General features: G+C 42.3%; 1 protein-coding gene across 1 annotated transcript in view; it reads left to right on the top strand.

Moving 5' to 3' along the window:
- Nucleotides 1-8,934: 8,934 nt before the first annotated feature.
- Nucleotides 8,935-16,142, top strand: part of LOC123061189 (uncharacterized) — an 18,769-nt gene continuing 11,561 nt past the window's right edge. The window contains exons 1-3 of the mRNA XM_044484138.1: nt 8,935-9,335; nt 14,532-14,729; nt 14,853-15,125. Coding sequence (XP_044340073.1) covers nt 9,048-9,335; nt 14,532-14,729; nt 14,853-15,125 — 759 coding nt within the window. The 5' untranslated portion in view covers nt 8,935-9,047. The remainder of the gene's footprint in view (nt 9,336-14,531; nt 14,730-14,852; nt 15,126-16,142) is intronic.

Genomic DNA, 16,142 nt, shown 5'->3' with positions numbered 1-16,142 from the left:
GGCGCTGGCGGTGGCGGGCGCTGGGGCTGGGCGGCTTAGGGTTTCGGCTGGGGCTGGGCCTCCCCCGGCTTGTAAAGGCTAGCCGGGCCGGAGTCCTAGTCGGACACGGCCCGTAGGTCGGTTCGTTTTTTTACGCGTAGAAGAAAAATAAAAAGAAATACTAAACGGACTCCAAAAATTCCGAAATAAATTTTCATGGGCTTCTAAAATCAAGCCTCACAAGGTGAACATTTATTTGGGGCCTAAATGCAATTTTGAAAAACGCACATTTTTCCTAAATTCAAATAAAACACCGAAAAACTCCGAAGTAAAATCTTATTTGATTTTATTATTAAATCCTCAATATTTCTTTATTTTGGGAAAGTCATTTTATTCCCTCTCTCATATTTTTGTAATAGAAATAATTGATGATAAAATAATTAAAATCAAATGATCCTATTCTCAAAATTTGAGAAAACTCAAATATGAAAATAACGAAATCCCCAACTCTCTCCGTGGGTCATTGAGTTGCGTAGAATTTCTAGGATTAACCAAAATGCAAAAATAAAATATGATATGCAATGATAATCTAATGTATAACATTCCAAATTGAAAATTTGGGATGTTACAAACCTACCCCCCTTAAGATGAATCTCGCCCTCGAGATTCGGGTTGGCTAGGAAATAGGTGATGGTGGTCCTTGAGCAATTCTTCCTCTCGTTCCCAGGTGGCTTCATCCTCTATGTGGTGGCTCCACTGAACTTTGCAAAACTTGATAACCTTGCTGCGAGTGACTTGATTGGCAAACTCGAGAATCTTAACGGGTCTCTCCTCGTAGGTCAAATCATTATCCAACTGAATAATTTCCAAAGGCACTGTGTCTCTCAACGGTATGTCAGCCATCTCCGCGTGGCACTTCTTCAACTGAGAAACGTGGAACACATCATGAACTCCTGACAATCCTTCAGATAATTCCAACTTGTAGGCCACTTCTCCCATACACTCCAAAACTCGATATGGTCCTACAAATCGTGGCGCTAACTTCCCTTTAACTCCAAAACGCTTTGTTCCCCGAAGTGGAGATACTCGAAGATAAGCTCTATCTCTGACTTCGTAAACGGTCTCCTTGCGTTTAGAATCTACATAACTCTTCTGTCTGGACTGGGCTACCTTGAGCCTATCGCGAATCAACTTCACCTTCTGTTCAGACTCTTTAATCAAGTCAGGTCCAAACAACTGGTGGTCTCCAACTTCGTCCCATGACAACGATGTCCTACACCTCCTTCCGTACAAGGCTTCGAAAGGGGTCATCTTTAAACTAGTTTGGTAACTGTTGTTGTAAGAGAACTCTGCATATGGCAAATTGTCGTCCCAACTAGATCCGTAATCTAGCGCACAAGCTCTCAGCATATCCTTCAAAATCTGATTGACTCTCTCGGTCTGTCCATCTGTCTGTGGATGAAAAGTTGTACTGAATTCTAGCCTAGTACCCAAAGTTTCGTGCAACTGCTTCCAGAACTTTGAGGTAAACTGGGTTCCTCTATCTGATACGATACTCCTTGGAACTCCATGCAAACATACGATCCTGGTCATGTATATCTTTGCCAACTTAGCACTGGTGTAAGTGGTCTTTACTGGGATGAAATGAGCTACTTTCGTCAATCGATCAACTACAACCCAAATCGAGTCGTAGCCTGAACGAGTCCTGGGTAATCCCGTGATAAAATCCATGCCTAACTTATCCCACTTCCATTCGGGTATCGGCAATGGTTGTAACAATCCTGCTGGCTTCTGATGCTCTGCCTTTACTCTCTGACATACATCACAAACTGCTACATACTCCGCAATATCCTTCTTCATTCCGGTCCACCAGAAAATATCCTTCAAATTCAAATACATCTTGGTATTTCCTGGGTGAATCGAATATGGTGAATCGTGTGCCCCTTGCAGAATCAACTTCCCGATCTCCGAGTCATTGGGCACATAAACACGGTCTTCAAACCATAGGGTGTCGTGCTCATCCTCACGAAATCCTTTAGCTTTTCCTTTGCTCAGTTTCTCCTTTATAGCGGCAATCTCTTTGTCAGTCTTCTGAGCTTCTCTGATTCTATCCATCAAGGTTGACTGAATCTCCAATGCTGCTACATAGCCTCTTGGAACTATTTCCAAACATAGTTCACGAAGATTTTCTGCTAACTCCTTGGGTATTTCTCCCATCATTAACGTATTGACATGGCTCTTATGGCTTAAGGCGTCAGCTACTACATTAGCCTTTCCGGGATGGTATTGCAATCTCATATCATAATCCTTGATGAGTTCCAACCATCTCCTTTTTCTGAGATTCAACTCCTTCTATGTGAAAATGTACTTCAAACTCTTATGATCCGTGTACACCTCACAATGGTTTCCAATGAGGAAATGCCTCCATGTTTTCAAAGCATGCACTACGACTGCTAACTCCAAATCATGCGTGGCATAATTCAACTCATGAGGCTTCAGTTGTCTTGAGGCATATGAAACAACTCTCCCTTCCTGCATAAGCACTGCTCCAAGTCCCCGACGTGAAGCGTCGTAATACACCTCATAATTCTTGGTCTGATCTGGCAAAATCAGCACAGGTGATGTAACCAAACGTTTCTTCAATTCCTGGAAACTGGCCTCACATTCCTCAGTCCATATGAACTTGGTATCCTTTTTCAACAACTCCGTCATAGGCTTCGCAATCTTTGAGAAATTCTCAATGAATCTCCGGTAGTATCCTACGAGTCCAAAAAAACTCCGGATCTCTCCAACTGTTGTTGGCGTTTCCCACTTGGTCACGGTATCTACTTTGGTAGGATCTACTGCTATACCTTCTCCAGATATAACGTGTCCGAGGAATCCTACTTCCTTCAACCAAAACTCACATTTGTTGAACTTGGTATATAATTGATGTTCTTTGAGCTTTCCAAGTACCAAACGCAAATGCTCCTTATGCTCCTCTTCATTCTTCGAATAAACCAGGATATCATCAATGGACACTACGACGAACTTATCCAAAAACTCCATAAATACTTTGTTCATCATGTTCATAAAATAGGCAGGTGCGTTAGTTAGACCAAATGACATAACAGTATACTCATACAGCCCATACCTGGTGGTAAAAGCTGTCTTAGGAATATCCTATTCTCGAATCTTCAACTGGTGGTATCCTGATCGCAGATCGATCTTGGAAAATACCTTAGCTCCTTGCAATCGATCAAACAGATCATTGATCATTGGTAGTGGGTACTTGTTCTTAATCGTTACTTCGTTCAATCCTTGATAACCAACAACCATCCTTAATGATCCATCCTTCTTCTCCACTAGAAGTACTGGCGATCCCCAAGGCGAAGAACTTGGGCGAATATATCCCTTATCCAGTAACTCCTTAATCTGCTTCTTAATTTCTACCAAATCCTTTGCTGGCATCCTATATGGTCTCTTTGATATTGGCCCGGTGCCTGGCAATAGCTCAATCAAAAACTCAATATCTCTATCCGGTGGCATGCCTGGCAACTCCTTTGGAAATACTTCAGGGAAATCCCTTACCACTGGTACTTCCTCCTGCACAACTCCTGTTAAGCAATTTACTTGAGTCCTCTTCGGCACATGTCAGGATACATACTTGATCCTTCTCCCTTCTGGGGTGGTAAGCAAAATTGACTTACTAGCGCATTCAATATTTCCTTCATACTTTGATAACCAATCCATGCCTAATATCACATCCAATCCTTGAGATTCCAATACTATTAGGTCTGAGGGAAAACATAGTTACCAATCCTTAATGGTAACCGATCACACCATAGACTAGCCACATACTCTGCTCCAGACGAGGTTACTAACATGGGTGACCTAAGGGCTTGGATTGGTAGGTTATACTTATCCACAAATCCCCTGGAGATGTATGAATGCGATGCACCAGTATCAAAAAAAACGAGTGCAGTAAATGACTTAACCAGAAACTTACCTATTACTGCATCAGGCTGAGCTTCAACCTCCTCCACGCTAACGTGGTTCACTTGTCCCCTATTAAAAGGGTTCAGCTTCTTCCCAGAGCTTCCATTGCCATTTCCATTTTGTATCTCAGGGCATTCATTGGCATAATGTCCGGTCTTCGAACAATTAAAGCAAGTGACTTGGCTCAGGTCCTTGTTGGCTGGGGTTGATGGGTTGGTGCGATTCTGGCCATTGCTTCCTCCATTTCCATTACCATTCCTGGTGCCATTGTGATTGTGCGAGCTACCTCCTCCATGGGTATGCTGAAAATGTCCTCCCGGTCTAGGGGTAAAACGTGGCTTCTACTGAGTTCCTGAAGTGTACTTTCCTTGTCCATACTTCCTCTTGCGATTCTCAATTTGCTGCTGCTTCCCTTCAATCATAAGAGCACGATCTACCAACTCCTGGTAGTTGTTGAAGGTTGCTACCATCAACTGCATGCTCAACTCATCATTCAGTCCTTCCAGAAACTTCTCTTGCTTAGCTGCATCCGTAGTGGCGTCATCTGGGGCATAACGTGCTAACTTACTAAAGTCCTCAACATACTGGCCAACTGTCCGTCCTCCTTGGCGCAAGTTGCGAAACTCATGCTTCTTCATGGCCATAGCTCCTGCTGAAACATGTGCAGTACGAAAAGCCTGCTGAAACTGGTCCCATGTGAAAGTGTCGACAGGGAAAGTGGCTGTGAAATTCTCCCACCATGATGTTGCTGGTCCTTCAAGTTGATGTGCGGCAAACTTCACCTTCTCCGCATCTGTGCATCCTGCTGTGGTCAACTCTCTAGCTGTCTTGCAGAGCCAATCATCTACTACTATCGGCTCGGTGCTACTGGAAAACACTGGCGGATTCAGCCTAAGAAAACGGGCTAAGTGGTCAACTGGTGGTGGTGGTGGTGGTGGGTTGTTGTTGTTGTTCTCCTGATTCTGATTCTGGACTAGCAACTGCATCAATGTGTTCTGCTGCTGGATCAACTGAGTGAGCTCCGGTGGAAAGGTAAATCCGGGGTCACGTCTCGGAGGCATCTGAGGGTTTAGAAAAGATGAGATGTAAGAATAGAGGGGGTCTAAAGAGAAAACACTACCCATATGCACATGAGGCAAAATCAAACAATTCACTTCATTCAATCAAACAAGGGCATACAATTGATCTAACTATCGCAAAAGTGCTCGGACTACTATATTTACATGGTGGACTACTACTACTGATGAGGTGGTCTACTAGAAATATTCTTCGATTGCAGACTCCATGATATCTGCTCCAGCTTCATCAACATAGTCATCATCGCTTCCGTTTGGATTCGAATCGGTGTCGCCGATGATGATGTAGTCTTCCGGGCTAATCTCCTTGGGTTCTTCGTCTTCCTCTACTGGTGTAGGGCCTCCCATAAATATTCCAATCTTCATTGTTAGGTCGGCATTCTTATCCACCAATACTTCAATTTCTTCTTCATAATCTTTCATGTGTAGCCTTGAGTTCTTCCTCGAGTTCCTTGATTCTGTCTTAGCCTTCTTCAGATCTATCATGTCGGCACACATCTGGTTCTCCTGTCGTCGAATGTGCTGGTTTAGCTCCTGGATAAAAGCTGCAATTGATCTATCCTTCCTGGTGCTGATCATCTCCCAGTGCTCATCTCGGCACCCACAAATCTGGTAGATTGTATCCTTGAGGTCATTGCGGTAGACTTCTCCAATGCGTCCCATGGCGATGTGAGCTGCCATGCTCATTCCCAGACTTCAAGTTGGTGCATCAAAAGAAAACTCTATGGGCTCAGTGACTGGCATGAACGTCCTTCCTGGAACTTGAACTTGAATCATCCAGCGCTCTTCTTCAGGTAAAGTGGCGTTGTAGGTTCCGGTGAAGCTTGGTATTCCTATGTTCAGGTATCTAGTGACTTCCTTCAAGTGACGTCCAAAGGGTGTATCTTCATCGGGTTGCGTGAACTTGTTCCTTGCATCCGCCATCCTAAAGAGTAGAAAAGATGAGAGGTCAGAAGAGAAGAGAGTGAATAGTGATCTAGGTCTCTAACTTAGTGGTCGTCTCCTACAGTCAGCGTGTGCTCTGATACCATCTCTGTAGCGACCAGACCTCAAACAGTCTGATCTCTGTGCTCCGGTGTCATCCCTGGATCAGTAATGCTGACACCACACAGTACACGGAGGATTTATAACAGAGTAGCAATCACACACTTATTACATCGAGTGTCTCAAACGAGAACTTATTACAATAAACATGGCTTAAGGCCATCTAATAACGATAACATCGGAAGGCTTGAAAGATAAGTGAGTCCATCAACTCCAACGGCATCATTGAGTATAGAACCACGACCTAAAAACTCCTTAATCGTCGTCTGAAAAATCTGCAACATTAACGTTGCAGCCCGAAACGGGTCAGCACATGGAATATGCTGGCAAGGTAACACATAGAGAGTAATGGAATGAAACAGCTATACTATATGCATATTTGGCTGGTGGAAAGCTCTATGGTTACAGTTTTGTGTAAAGCCAATTTTTCCCTACTACAAAGGAATAAATGTTATTTAACTATCATGGTGGTTGTTAAACATTGAGAATGGTTGACAGCATCCTCAATCCCAATTAAGCATCATCATTAAACAAAACCCAACAAAATTAATTTAGAGTAACATGTTGAGATTCACATGAAAATCCAGGTACTAGATACTCAAGATGTCCATAACCGAGGACACGACTAACCATGATTAGTTTATTACACTCTGTAGAGGTTTGCGCACTTTTCCCCACAAGACTCAATCGCCTCCGTTTGGTTTCTCACACTACAAGATGTTTGAGAAGACGGATGACCGAGACATAGTCTTTCAGAAGCGCTAGCACCTTACGATCGGGTAGACCGTACCACCTACATCCCCTACATTTGCTAGTCTACCACTGTAAGAGTTCGCACGACTTAGTCAACTATGCTAGAGCCCATAATAGCTTGTGGCTGCACACAGAAGTTTGTAGCATGAAAAATCTCATGATCCCTTTGAGCCTGGGTGGCGGTCCAAAAGAAAACAGGCAAGTCCTGGAATACCCAGGTGCCTCAATCCACCCAGATGTGTGTTTAAGTTGCCACCTTAGATAAACCATTAATTAACAAAACTCACATCTGTCATGGATATCACTCACCCGATCCACGTCTACTAGCATAGCATGTCATAATAAGCAAACGCGGAAGTAACTCCCAAAGGTTTGATAATAAATAGATAATAGGTACTACCTCAACTACTTCCCATCCCACAATTTAACTAGATCCTAATCATGCAATGTGTGAGGATTTTATCTAATGCAATAAAACTGGGTAGTAGAAAATGTATGATCAAAGTGTTACTTGCCTTGCTGATAATCCGCGAAACCTAGAGATTCGAAATAACAAGCGGCGCACTCCGGGTATTCTATCGCAGACAAACAAATAAGCATATAATAAGTACTCATCTAATGCACGGGTAAAACTCAAATAAGAGATCTAACCAGAAGGTTCAACTTAAGAACTCCGGTTTGCAAAAAGAATCAAATTGAACGAAACAACGAAAGTCAAACGGCGAAAGAAAACAACTTCGTTCTACTAATCTGGATTTAGGGCAATTTTTACAGTAGCAAAATCTTGTTTAAGTTGGTTAAATGGATAGAGGGTTTCGAGATGAAACTCGAGGCGCTTGAATCGCCTGATTCCGATAAACGAGCGAAAAGTTATACTAAAACGAAAATCGGATCAGGAATCGCGATCAGAAAAATCGCGGATTAAATCCGAGAAAAAGAAAAAAACGACGAACGTTCGCTAGAACGAACGAACGGACGAACGCTCGCTATTTAAATAAACCGAAAAAACTGATCTATTTAAAAAAACCGAATCTAAAAAAAACCGACGAAAAATAGACGATTTTTCGAAAAAAACTAAAAAAAACGGCGTGGAAAATGAGCCGGCGAACCTCGGGCGGCGTGCGGTGGCGGCGGCGTCCGACGGTGCGGCGGGGCGGCGGCGGCGACGCGGCAGGACGACGGCGGCGGCGGGCGTTGGGGCTGGGCGGCTTAGGGTTTCGGCTGGGGCTGGGCCTCCCCCGGCTTATAAAAGCTAGCCGGGCTGGAGTCCTAGTCGGACACGACCCGTAGGTCGGTTCGTTTTTTTTACGCGCAGAAGAAAAATAAAAAGAATACTAAACGGACTCCAAAAATTTCGAAATAAATTTTCACGGGCTTCTAAAATTAAGCCTCACAAGGTGAACATTTATTTAGGGCCTAAATGCAATATTAAAAAGCGCACATTTTTCCTAAATTCAAATAAAACACCGAAAAACTCCGAAATAAAATCTTATTTGATTTTATTATTAAATCCTCAATATTTCTTTATTTTGGAAAAGTCATTTTATTCCCTCTCTCATATTTTTGTAATAGAAATAATTGATGATAAAATAATTAAAATCAAATGATCCTATTCTCAAAATTTGAGAAAACTCAAATATGAAAATAACGAAATCCCCAACTCTCTCCGTGGGTCATTGAGTTGCGTAGAATTTTTAGATCAACCAAAATGCAAAAATAAAATATGATATGCAATGATGATCTAATGTATAACATTTCAAATTAAAAATTTGGGATGTTACACTGTAACATTATTGATGTTGCAAAAATCTTTTCCATAACCCCTATATAAAGTTGAAGACCAAAAAAAACAGCAACACTAGTTCTATTGCAAATAAAAACTGCAAATATACCTATATTGCAAAAGTTTTACAACATAAACTCTGTTGCAAATGTTCGAACACATCATCCGTATTACTACAAAGTTGACAGTTGAATGTGGCCATTATCTTAGGTCAAATTCAATGGCTCGTGAGGCGACACATCTTTTAACCGGCGATGCGCAGCGTTGCCCATAAAGAAAAGTGAGAAAAACAACCAAACCAAACCAACCATCGTCAATTCATCATCCCGCAAGGCGGGGAAGAAAACTGGAAAGAAATATTTGCACGTTAGCCCCTAGCGAATAAAGATCCCGGGGTGACGGAAAGCCCCCTCGCCGCGTTGGGATCCGTCGCCATGGGGACGGCGACGATGGCCACGGCGTTGGGCGCGGCCATGTTGCTCTACTTCGTGCTGAGCCGGAGGCTGGCGAATCACGAGGAGGCCGCCGGTAGCTCCGGCGGGGGCGGAGGAGGGAAAAGGCGGAGGGGACGCGCGGCGCGGCAGCCATCGCAGCCGCCTGCGACATGGATGGAGGCGGTGGGTACGCTCGCCGAGACGCTGCGATTCACCTACTCGGAGACGCTCGGGAAGTGGCCCATCGGGGACCTCGCCTTCGGGATCAAGTACCTCATGCGTCGCCAGGTCAGACAGCCCTCCTCGCTAACCAGCCACCGGCTTGCTTGCTCCGGTCCCAATAGGAATGCCGCGGCTAAGTTTTTTAATGCGACCGCGAGCTTGTGTTTTGGATCTGTAATGAGGTTTCCTTTCGCTCGAATTGCATCTCCAACGTTGCGTGCTGCGTTGTTGGTAAGATTTTGATTTGGATAGAGGCTTCTAGCGATTGATCAGTGGCAGATTTGCCCCTTCGACTCCAAAGCAATTTATCCGTAGTAGAGACTTGGGGTGATTTCTATGCTGATTGCTTTGCACTCGCAATAAAAATCGCAACTTTGGAGATTTGGAGACGGTGGGTTCTCTTTGTATCATGCCCTAGTGGTGATGACTTGGTATAGTGTAATGCACTCGAGGACTGTATTAAGACGGTGTAAATGGTTCTGTTTTGCGGGTGAAGTGGTGAGTACTTTTCTCTGCCAAGTCCAAGCATCCGATAATTATTCTTGCGCTCTATCAAGCCAGGGGTGGAGCCAGGATTCAAACATGAAGGGGGCGAAGATGATAAAGATCCTGCAAAAGATATTTTGTTGTTGAAAAGAAGGATGAACCCCATGACAAAATATCAATGCATAACCCTTTCATCCTTAAGCATATTTTTTTTTGTAAAAATACACATCTAATCAGCAAATTAATATGTTCTCTTATATGCACTAGTAATTGTGCATGTGAAACACACATGTCAACCAAATTAAGCACACCAATAAAAATGCAACTTTTAAAATTTGCATGCAATGTGATAATGCACAATTTGTTTAGCCTACCAACATGTGGTGTCTCTTACAAGAACGGATTTTGCATCATGTGCACTGTTGGTTACTACTTCCTCCGTAAACTAATATAAGTGCGTTTAGTGATCTAAACGCTCTTATATTAGTTTACTGAGGGAGTACATAACTAGATTTGGCTAGGGCTACGTTGATTCAATGGTGTTTTATAGGATTATTGGTGGATGTAGATCCATAGATTTTCTTTTATATGGAGCTCGTTTGGTATATTTTCTAAGGAGCCATGTCATGAAGAGCTAGCACGATTAATTACTCATATAATAGGGCTGTCTATAAGGTTAGATATTGGCTCTTGCATGAGCGCCCACTCCTTCCCTTTTTTCCTTATCTCTTCTCCACATAAGCAAAAGTGTCATGTAAGCGGGCTTATAACCCACTTTATAGTTGCTCTAAAAGGTACAAGGATGTGTATCAGGGTCCATTGTACTGTGACCGACTGGAACCTTATTGGTTGCATTATTTGGTTCCTCTGTCTCATTGAGAGACAGGAGTGCCACATGCCGCTCTACCAAGTCAACAATATTCTCCCTGCAAAAAAAAGTCAACAATATTCATAAAATCATGAGAGGAAGTACTGACATCATTTGTAAAACCCATTATGTTACGAAAACCAAATTGTACATCAGAAAAACTTTATGAGAAGTAGAATTCCAGAACATCCCAAACTTGTAGTTCACTTGTATTGTAGCCCTCGTCATCCCTAACTTTCTGAGAAATAGAAGTCTTGAATCAGCTAAAGGAACCCAATGCTTTTGTCCATTGCTGCAAGGACAGAACTAGGAAAAATGATCAGCAACAGGGTTGGGATTAGGGTCATCTGGGTCCATTGTACGTAGCAACAAGTTCATAATGCGGTAAGAAATGATGGTTAAGTGGTCAGATGATGATTAAGGCTCGATGAGTTTTTTCTTCTAACATTATTAAAGGGTAAAAATGAAAGAAACCCTTCATCCTATGTCCAAGATGTCAACAATATTGCAGCTCTAAATCAGCAACATTAAGGTGCACTCTGATTTGCATTTGGCTAAATGTTTACCCCATAGTACTTTAATGTGCCATTTTTTTCTTTGATCTCTCAGAGCATCGACAGGAGGAAAAGCTTCACTAGTAGTATTTTGTTCAGGCAGATAGCCTTCCAACTTTCCAAGCTTCTTACTCTGGATTAATTACGGAACATACAGAAGTTGGGCGATGTAGCTGGTCTACCCAGCATTAAAATTAAGCTTTCTATAAAGTCAGGGCTGTTAAGCTTATTCTCTAAAAAAATTACCTTTGCAAAACTATCACACAATAGAATTTTACACAGTACAACGGTGTCTAATTTCAAGCATATCGAAGTACATTTACAGAGTTTCTTTTAGGGAATATAATGACACAGTTGTTTGGTTGCAAGCGTGAGAGGCAAAAGAAATAATAATTGAGTTACAATGCACATAATCTCTCACCTGAGCAGCCAGCACCGAGAGGCCTACCCATTCAGATCTCAAAATTTGATGGATTCGCAAACTGCTTGAATTCGTCAAATTTCCTAGCTGATCATCTGGGAAATCCTGAAGGTCCGACAATTATCAAACCATCACAAGTCAAATAGCAGATAAATGGGAAATAAGAAAGTATGGCAACTGAAGTGCTCTATACCTCATCACAGTTGCTATTCAGAAGTACATCAGCAGTGATTGCAGCTTCTGGTATAGCAAGAAAAATACGACAATCATATGCTCATTTCAAGTAGAGACAAAATAGTCCTTATCACCAGGTTACAATACATCTAAGGTCATAGAGTTCGAAGAATCTAACTGGGACTTGGTGGATTCAGTAAACTATTATTAGGAGCTAACAATTCTGTTTCAATACTTACTACAATTTCCTTTCTTAAAATATCGTTCATATTTAAACTGGACATATCTAGAAAATGAAAGCTTTGGCTTTCTTGTAATAACATGAAAGGCTTTGAGGAATTTTGATAAACCAGTAGCAGCTAGCTGCCATGTTGCAACTCCATAATTAGATGCTTTTAATTAATACACAAGACAAGTAGGGAGCGCTCACAGTTTTGGCGGCAATATGAGCAGAGCAAGTCAGCAAGCACATAATGATTCCCAGGCGGAGAAGAGTGTAGATAAACCTGCATAACAATTGTTCTTACAACCAAAAACAGCCATCCCATACTACATATATGCAAGAAACTTAAAAAATTCGTAGAATCCTCACGGCAGGGCAAGGACATGGATTCCTAATTTGTCAGATTCAATATCGAAATACGGTATAAATCATTTGGTGCATACTACCATTGACGTTTTAACAGAAGCAAGAGAAAGAATCAATCTGTACAGAGATGTTTAGGTTGAATATATGTTTATATGAATCGATCTTTCTTTATCCTTCATGAGCTACGTGCACCGGGCTGCCCTTTTAATCTTTCTTTATCCTTCATGAGTGCTCTAGCTATAAAATCGTACAAATTCACCAGGAATTTAGAAAGCAAAATATATATGAGAAAGGGAACAGAATAATCATAATCATAAGATCATATATAGGTATAAACTGAGACTGAGTGCATTCCGTAACCTGGGACAAAAGTTTGGCGGGACGCTGGCGTGCGGCCACCCAGAGGCGGTGAGCGTGTCAGGGCGCTGGCTGGAGCGGCTGATGAGGAACAATAGAGAGAAGAAAAATAAAAATAAAAACAGAAGTAAATCCATTTGACTACTAGATACTTCTACCCCAGTATAGTATTTGCTTGTTTTCTTAGCTTTAGCTACTGTTTTCTAGAGTCTTCTAGCTATGAGTGGAATATTGTATCTTAAGTAATGTTTTCTAGAGTGTTCTAGCTATAAGTTGAAGTTAGATGTGAATGCTTCATGTAGCCTATAAAGAGAGGTCCTCACCTCTAGTTTGTGACCAGACTATGTACCCCCACTACCTATAATAGAACTTGGTGTTCTTATTTGAGATCTTGGAGTAGATCTTCTGCTCTAAGAGTTTTGGGTTGAACTCCTGCTGCCATATTGGCCTACACGCCTCTAGAGTGATATCTAGCGCAACACGTTGAAGTAGTTCCTTCAACACTTGTGCTGTACACTTTGTAGCAGCAAGGCGGACTTGTTCCTCCACAACCTTGTGCTGCTTCAGCGGCAGAGCCGCAGAGGCCACAAAGGTGGCGGGAGCAGTCGTGGCAGGACGCCAGCGGGCGCGACTGAGGCCTCGAGTCCGTTGGGGTACAGGCAGGAGCGGAAGAGGAGTAGAAGGCGGCGGTACCCTGGTGGTTGCAGGCGGGCACAACAGGGGCCGCGAGAACGACGGGGCGCCGGTGGGCACGAGCGCATGCGGCTCGTGTGAGTTGTTGGGAGGAGGCGTTTGGGGATCCCATGCCTGTTTTCAAAATTTCCTAATTATGGTGGTGTTTCCTAATTAGGTGTTATGACTGATTGATACATCACCTCATCACCACATCATCGGAAGGATCTGGGTCGTTATTTTTGGTGGATGGATGGACAAGATTTATTGGATTCACTAAACTCGCGCTTTTAATAGTAGTAAAGACTATACTCAATGAACAAAATTAATCCATCTAGTTTGGCACAATTAATCATCGTTGGAGTACTAATTAACCAGACTATAGTAGATTTTAATTCATCAAAAGAAGTACTAGCCACTAGTGTCAAGATGTGTAAGACTTGCCTTTTATCTAGTGTTTGGTCACGACACATCAGGATCAGTAGATCAGACAAAAGTGGCCTGGGGCTAGTACTATAGCATGACGGTGCTGAGCAATTGTCCATGTCTCCTTGGTCCTTGCGCCTTGCGAAGAGTCGATTGATCCTGCTATGGTTTTGCCATGGACAAACGAGGGGGAGGGAATAAAATCGATTGGTCTACGATCTGAGCTTCTGAGCAACATGCCGCGCTAGTCATCGTAAGCAACTAAACTGAAAACCAAAAGAGCCAACCTTGACCTTGATCAGCGTAAATCACATGGGCTTTCTTGGTTGGGCTTCGATGCATACGGGTCAGATCCTTAGCTACAGGATTAGATACTTGAAGTTAATAATAGTGCTTAGTTAGTAAATGATCGCACAACATTGTAAGAAATAAAAGATTTCATATGAATAGTTTTCTGAAGATAAGATGGGTTTCCTTTCTTGAGAATACTCGCAAAATGGTTATGGTAACCTTTCATTTGAGGGATGTGAAGCAGTTATGCTATTCACATAACTCAAGTACTCAATAAAGTAAGTTTGAACTTATGGTACTATTCTATTCATGCACAGGCACTTTCTCTCAGTTACTCTCGAGTGCAATTTTATCTGGTAGATTGTACATGCCTTTGTAGTGTGTACAACAAATGTTTCATTGTAATCTTGGCGTTACTTTTCAGGGCAATCTACATGTCGCCGGTGTATATGCTGGAAGCAATTGCATTGAACTTAAAGGACCTGAAGTCATGGAAGAGTTGATTGTTCTACGACGGCTAATTGATTTATGCTTTCTTTTCTCTAAGAAATCATTCCCAGTTTTCCTAGAATTGGCTGGATTTTCACAAGTGGATGTTCTCATTGAGGAACCTAAAGCAGGGGTGAGTAAGTGCTGGTAGCATTTTATTGTTCTGTCCATTTATTAAGGGCATAGGGAGTAGTGGTTATGGGAACATAATTTCTTCCTTATTTTCTCCAATCTGACTTGACTCCTACTCCTACAGATTTTAAAGCCAGCTCATACAATTCTGCGTGATGAGTGCACAAAATCCTTTCTTGTTTTGATACGAGGCACTCATAGCATGAAAGACACACTAACTGCTGTTACTGGTGCTGTAGTACCATTTCACCACTCAGTATTAGATGAGGGTGGTATCAGCAAGTTAGTCTTAGGGTATGCACACTGTGGGATGGTTGCAGCAGCACGCTGGATTGCAAGAGGTATAACACCATGCCTCCTTCAAGCCGTCACTCAGTGCCCAGAGTACCAAATAAAGGTGGACACTTCTTACTTTTGGTTATGGTTTCAGAACTTTTTCATACTTAGTTTGATCTTACCTGGGAATCTTATTTGCTCTTTAAGATTATTTCTCGTCATGATATTTTTAGTTACTTCTATAACAAACAAGTCAATTTACCGTGGGTCTGTATGCTGGCAACAAAAGACTCCAAAATCAAAATACTGTCATACATAATTCCATATCCATATTACCATGCAAATCAACATGATTCTGGCGATCCCAGGCCTCTGTTTTGTGTATAAGATGGCTACACATTTGGCACTAGTAAAGAGTAGCAAAGCTCTAATCCTACATGCCTGGTTGTATTGTTATTTTAGTAAGAACAGTAGGGAACATCCATGTTCGAATATATCAATTAAGAAATTAATTTACATAAAAGTGGCAAAGCTCAGTAGCCTAAGCATCTCAAAATAAACTGAAAAGTGAATGTAATAAAACCCAGCCCTGCTACCCAAAAAGAAAATTACAAACAAATTTAAATTTGCGCTATGTTAAGGTACCTTGACAAGCCAATCATCTCTCCATCAACTTATCCAACTTCTAACCATCAACCAGTTGTTCGGGAACTGCACACATTGAACATTCTGTTCGGAATTAATATACAGATTCCCCAAGAAAAAATTGTTAGCGCCATCATGTTTTATACCTAATTCAAGCATATCAAAAACTTTGTGGTCCAACTTATCTAAATCAAGTTTCAGCTGCCCTCACTCTGTTCATGTCCAAGAAAAGATTCATCCATCTACTTTATCACATTATAAATTGTGTTGTGGGAAAATAAAATGATTACACCGGTGCTCGTCCCTAGCCTTGAGTTTTGAGATAGAGCCCCAGTGTTAGGGATGCCGACGCCGGTGAGGAGATGCTGCAGCGGGGAGCAGAGAGCAGGGTGCTTGCGCGACGCCACCGGGTTGCGCGGACGGGGCAGAGACGGCGAAGGCAAGGAGGGAACGGTCGTTGCTGGACTCAGGTGCAATGAGATGAGGCAAATGC

This window comes from Triticum aestivum, chromosome 3A, assembly GCF_018294505.1.
Source record: "Triticum aestivum cultivar Chinese Spring chromosome 3A, IWGSC CS RefSeq v2.1, whole genome shotgun sequence".
Classification (NCBI taxonomy): Eukaryota; Viridiplantae; Streptophyta; class Magnoliopsida; order Poales; family Poaceae; genus Triticum; species Triticum aestivum.
Note: the sequence above shows the minus strand (reverse complement) of the source record. Positions and strands in the feature narration are given on the sequence as shown.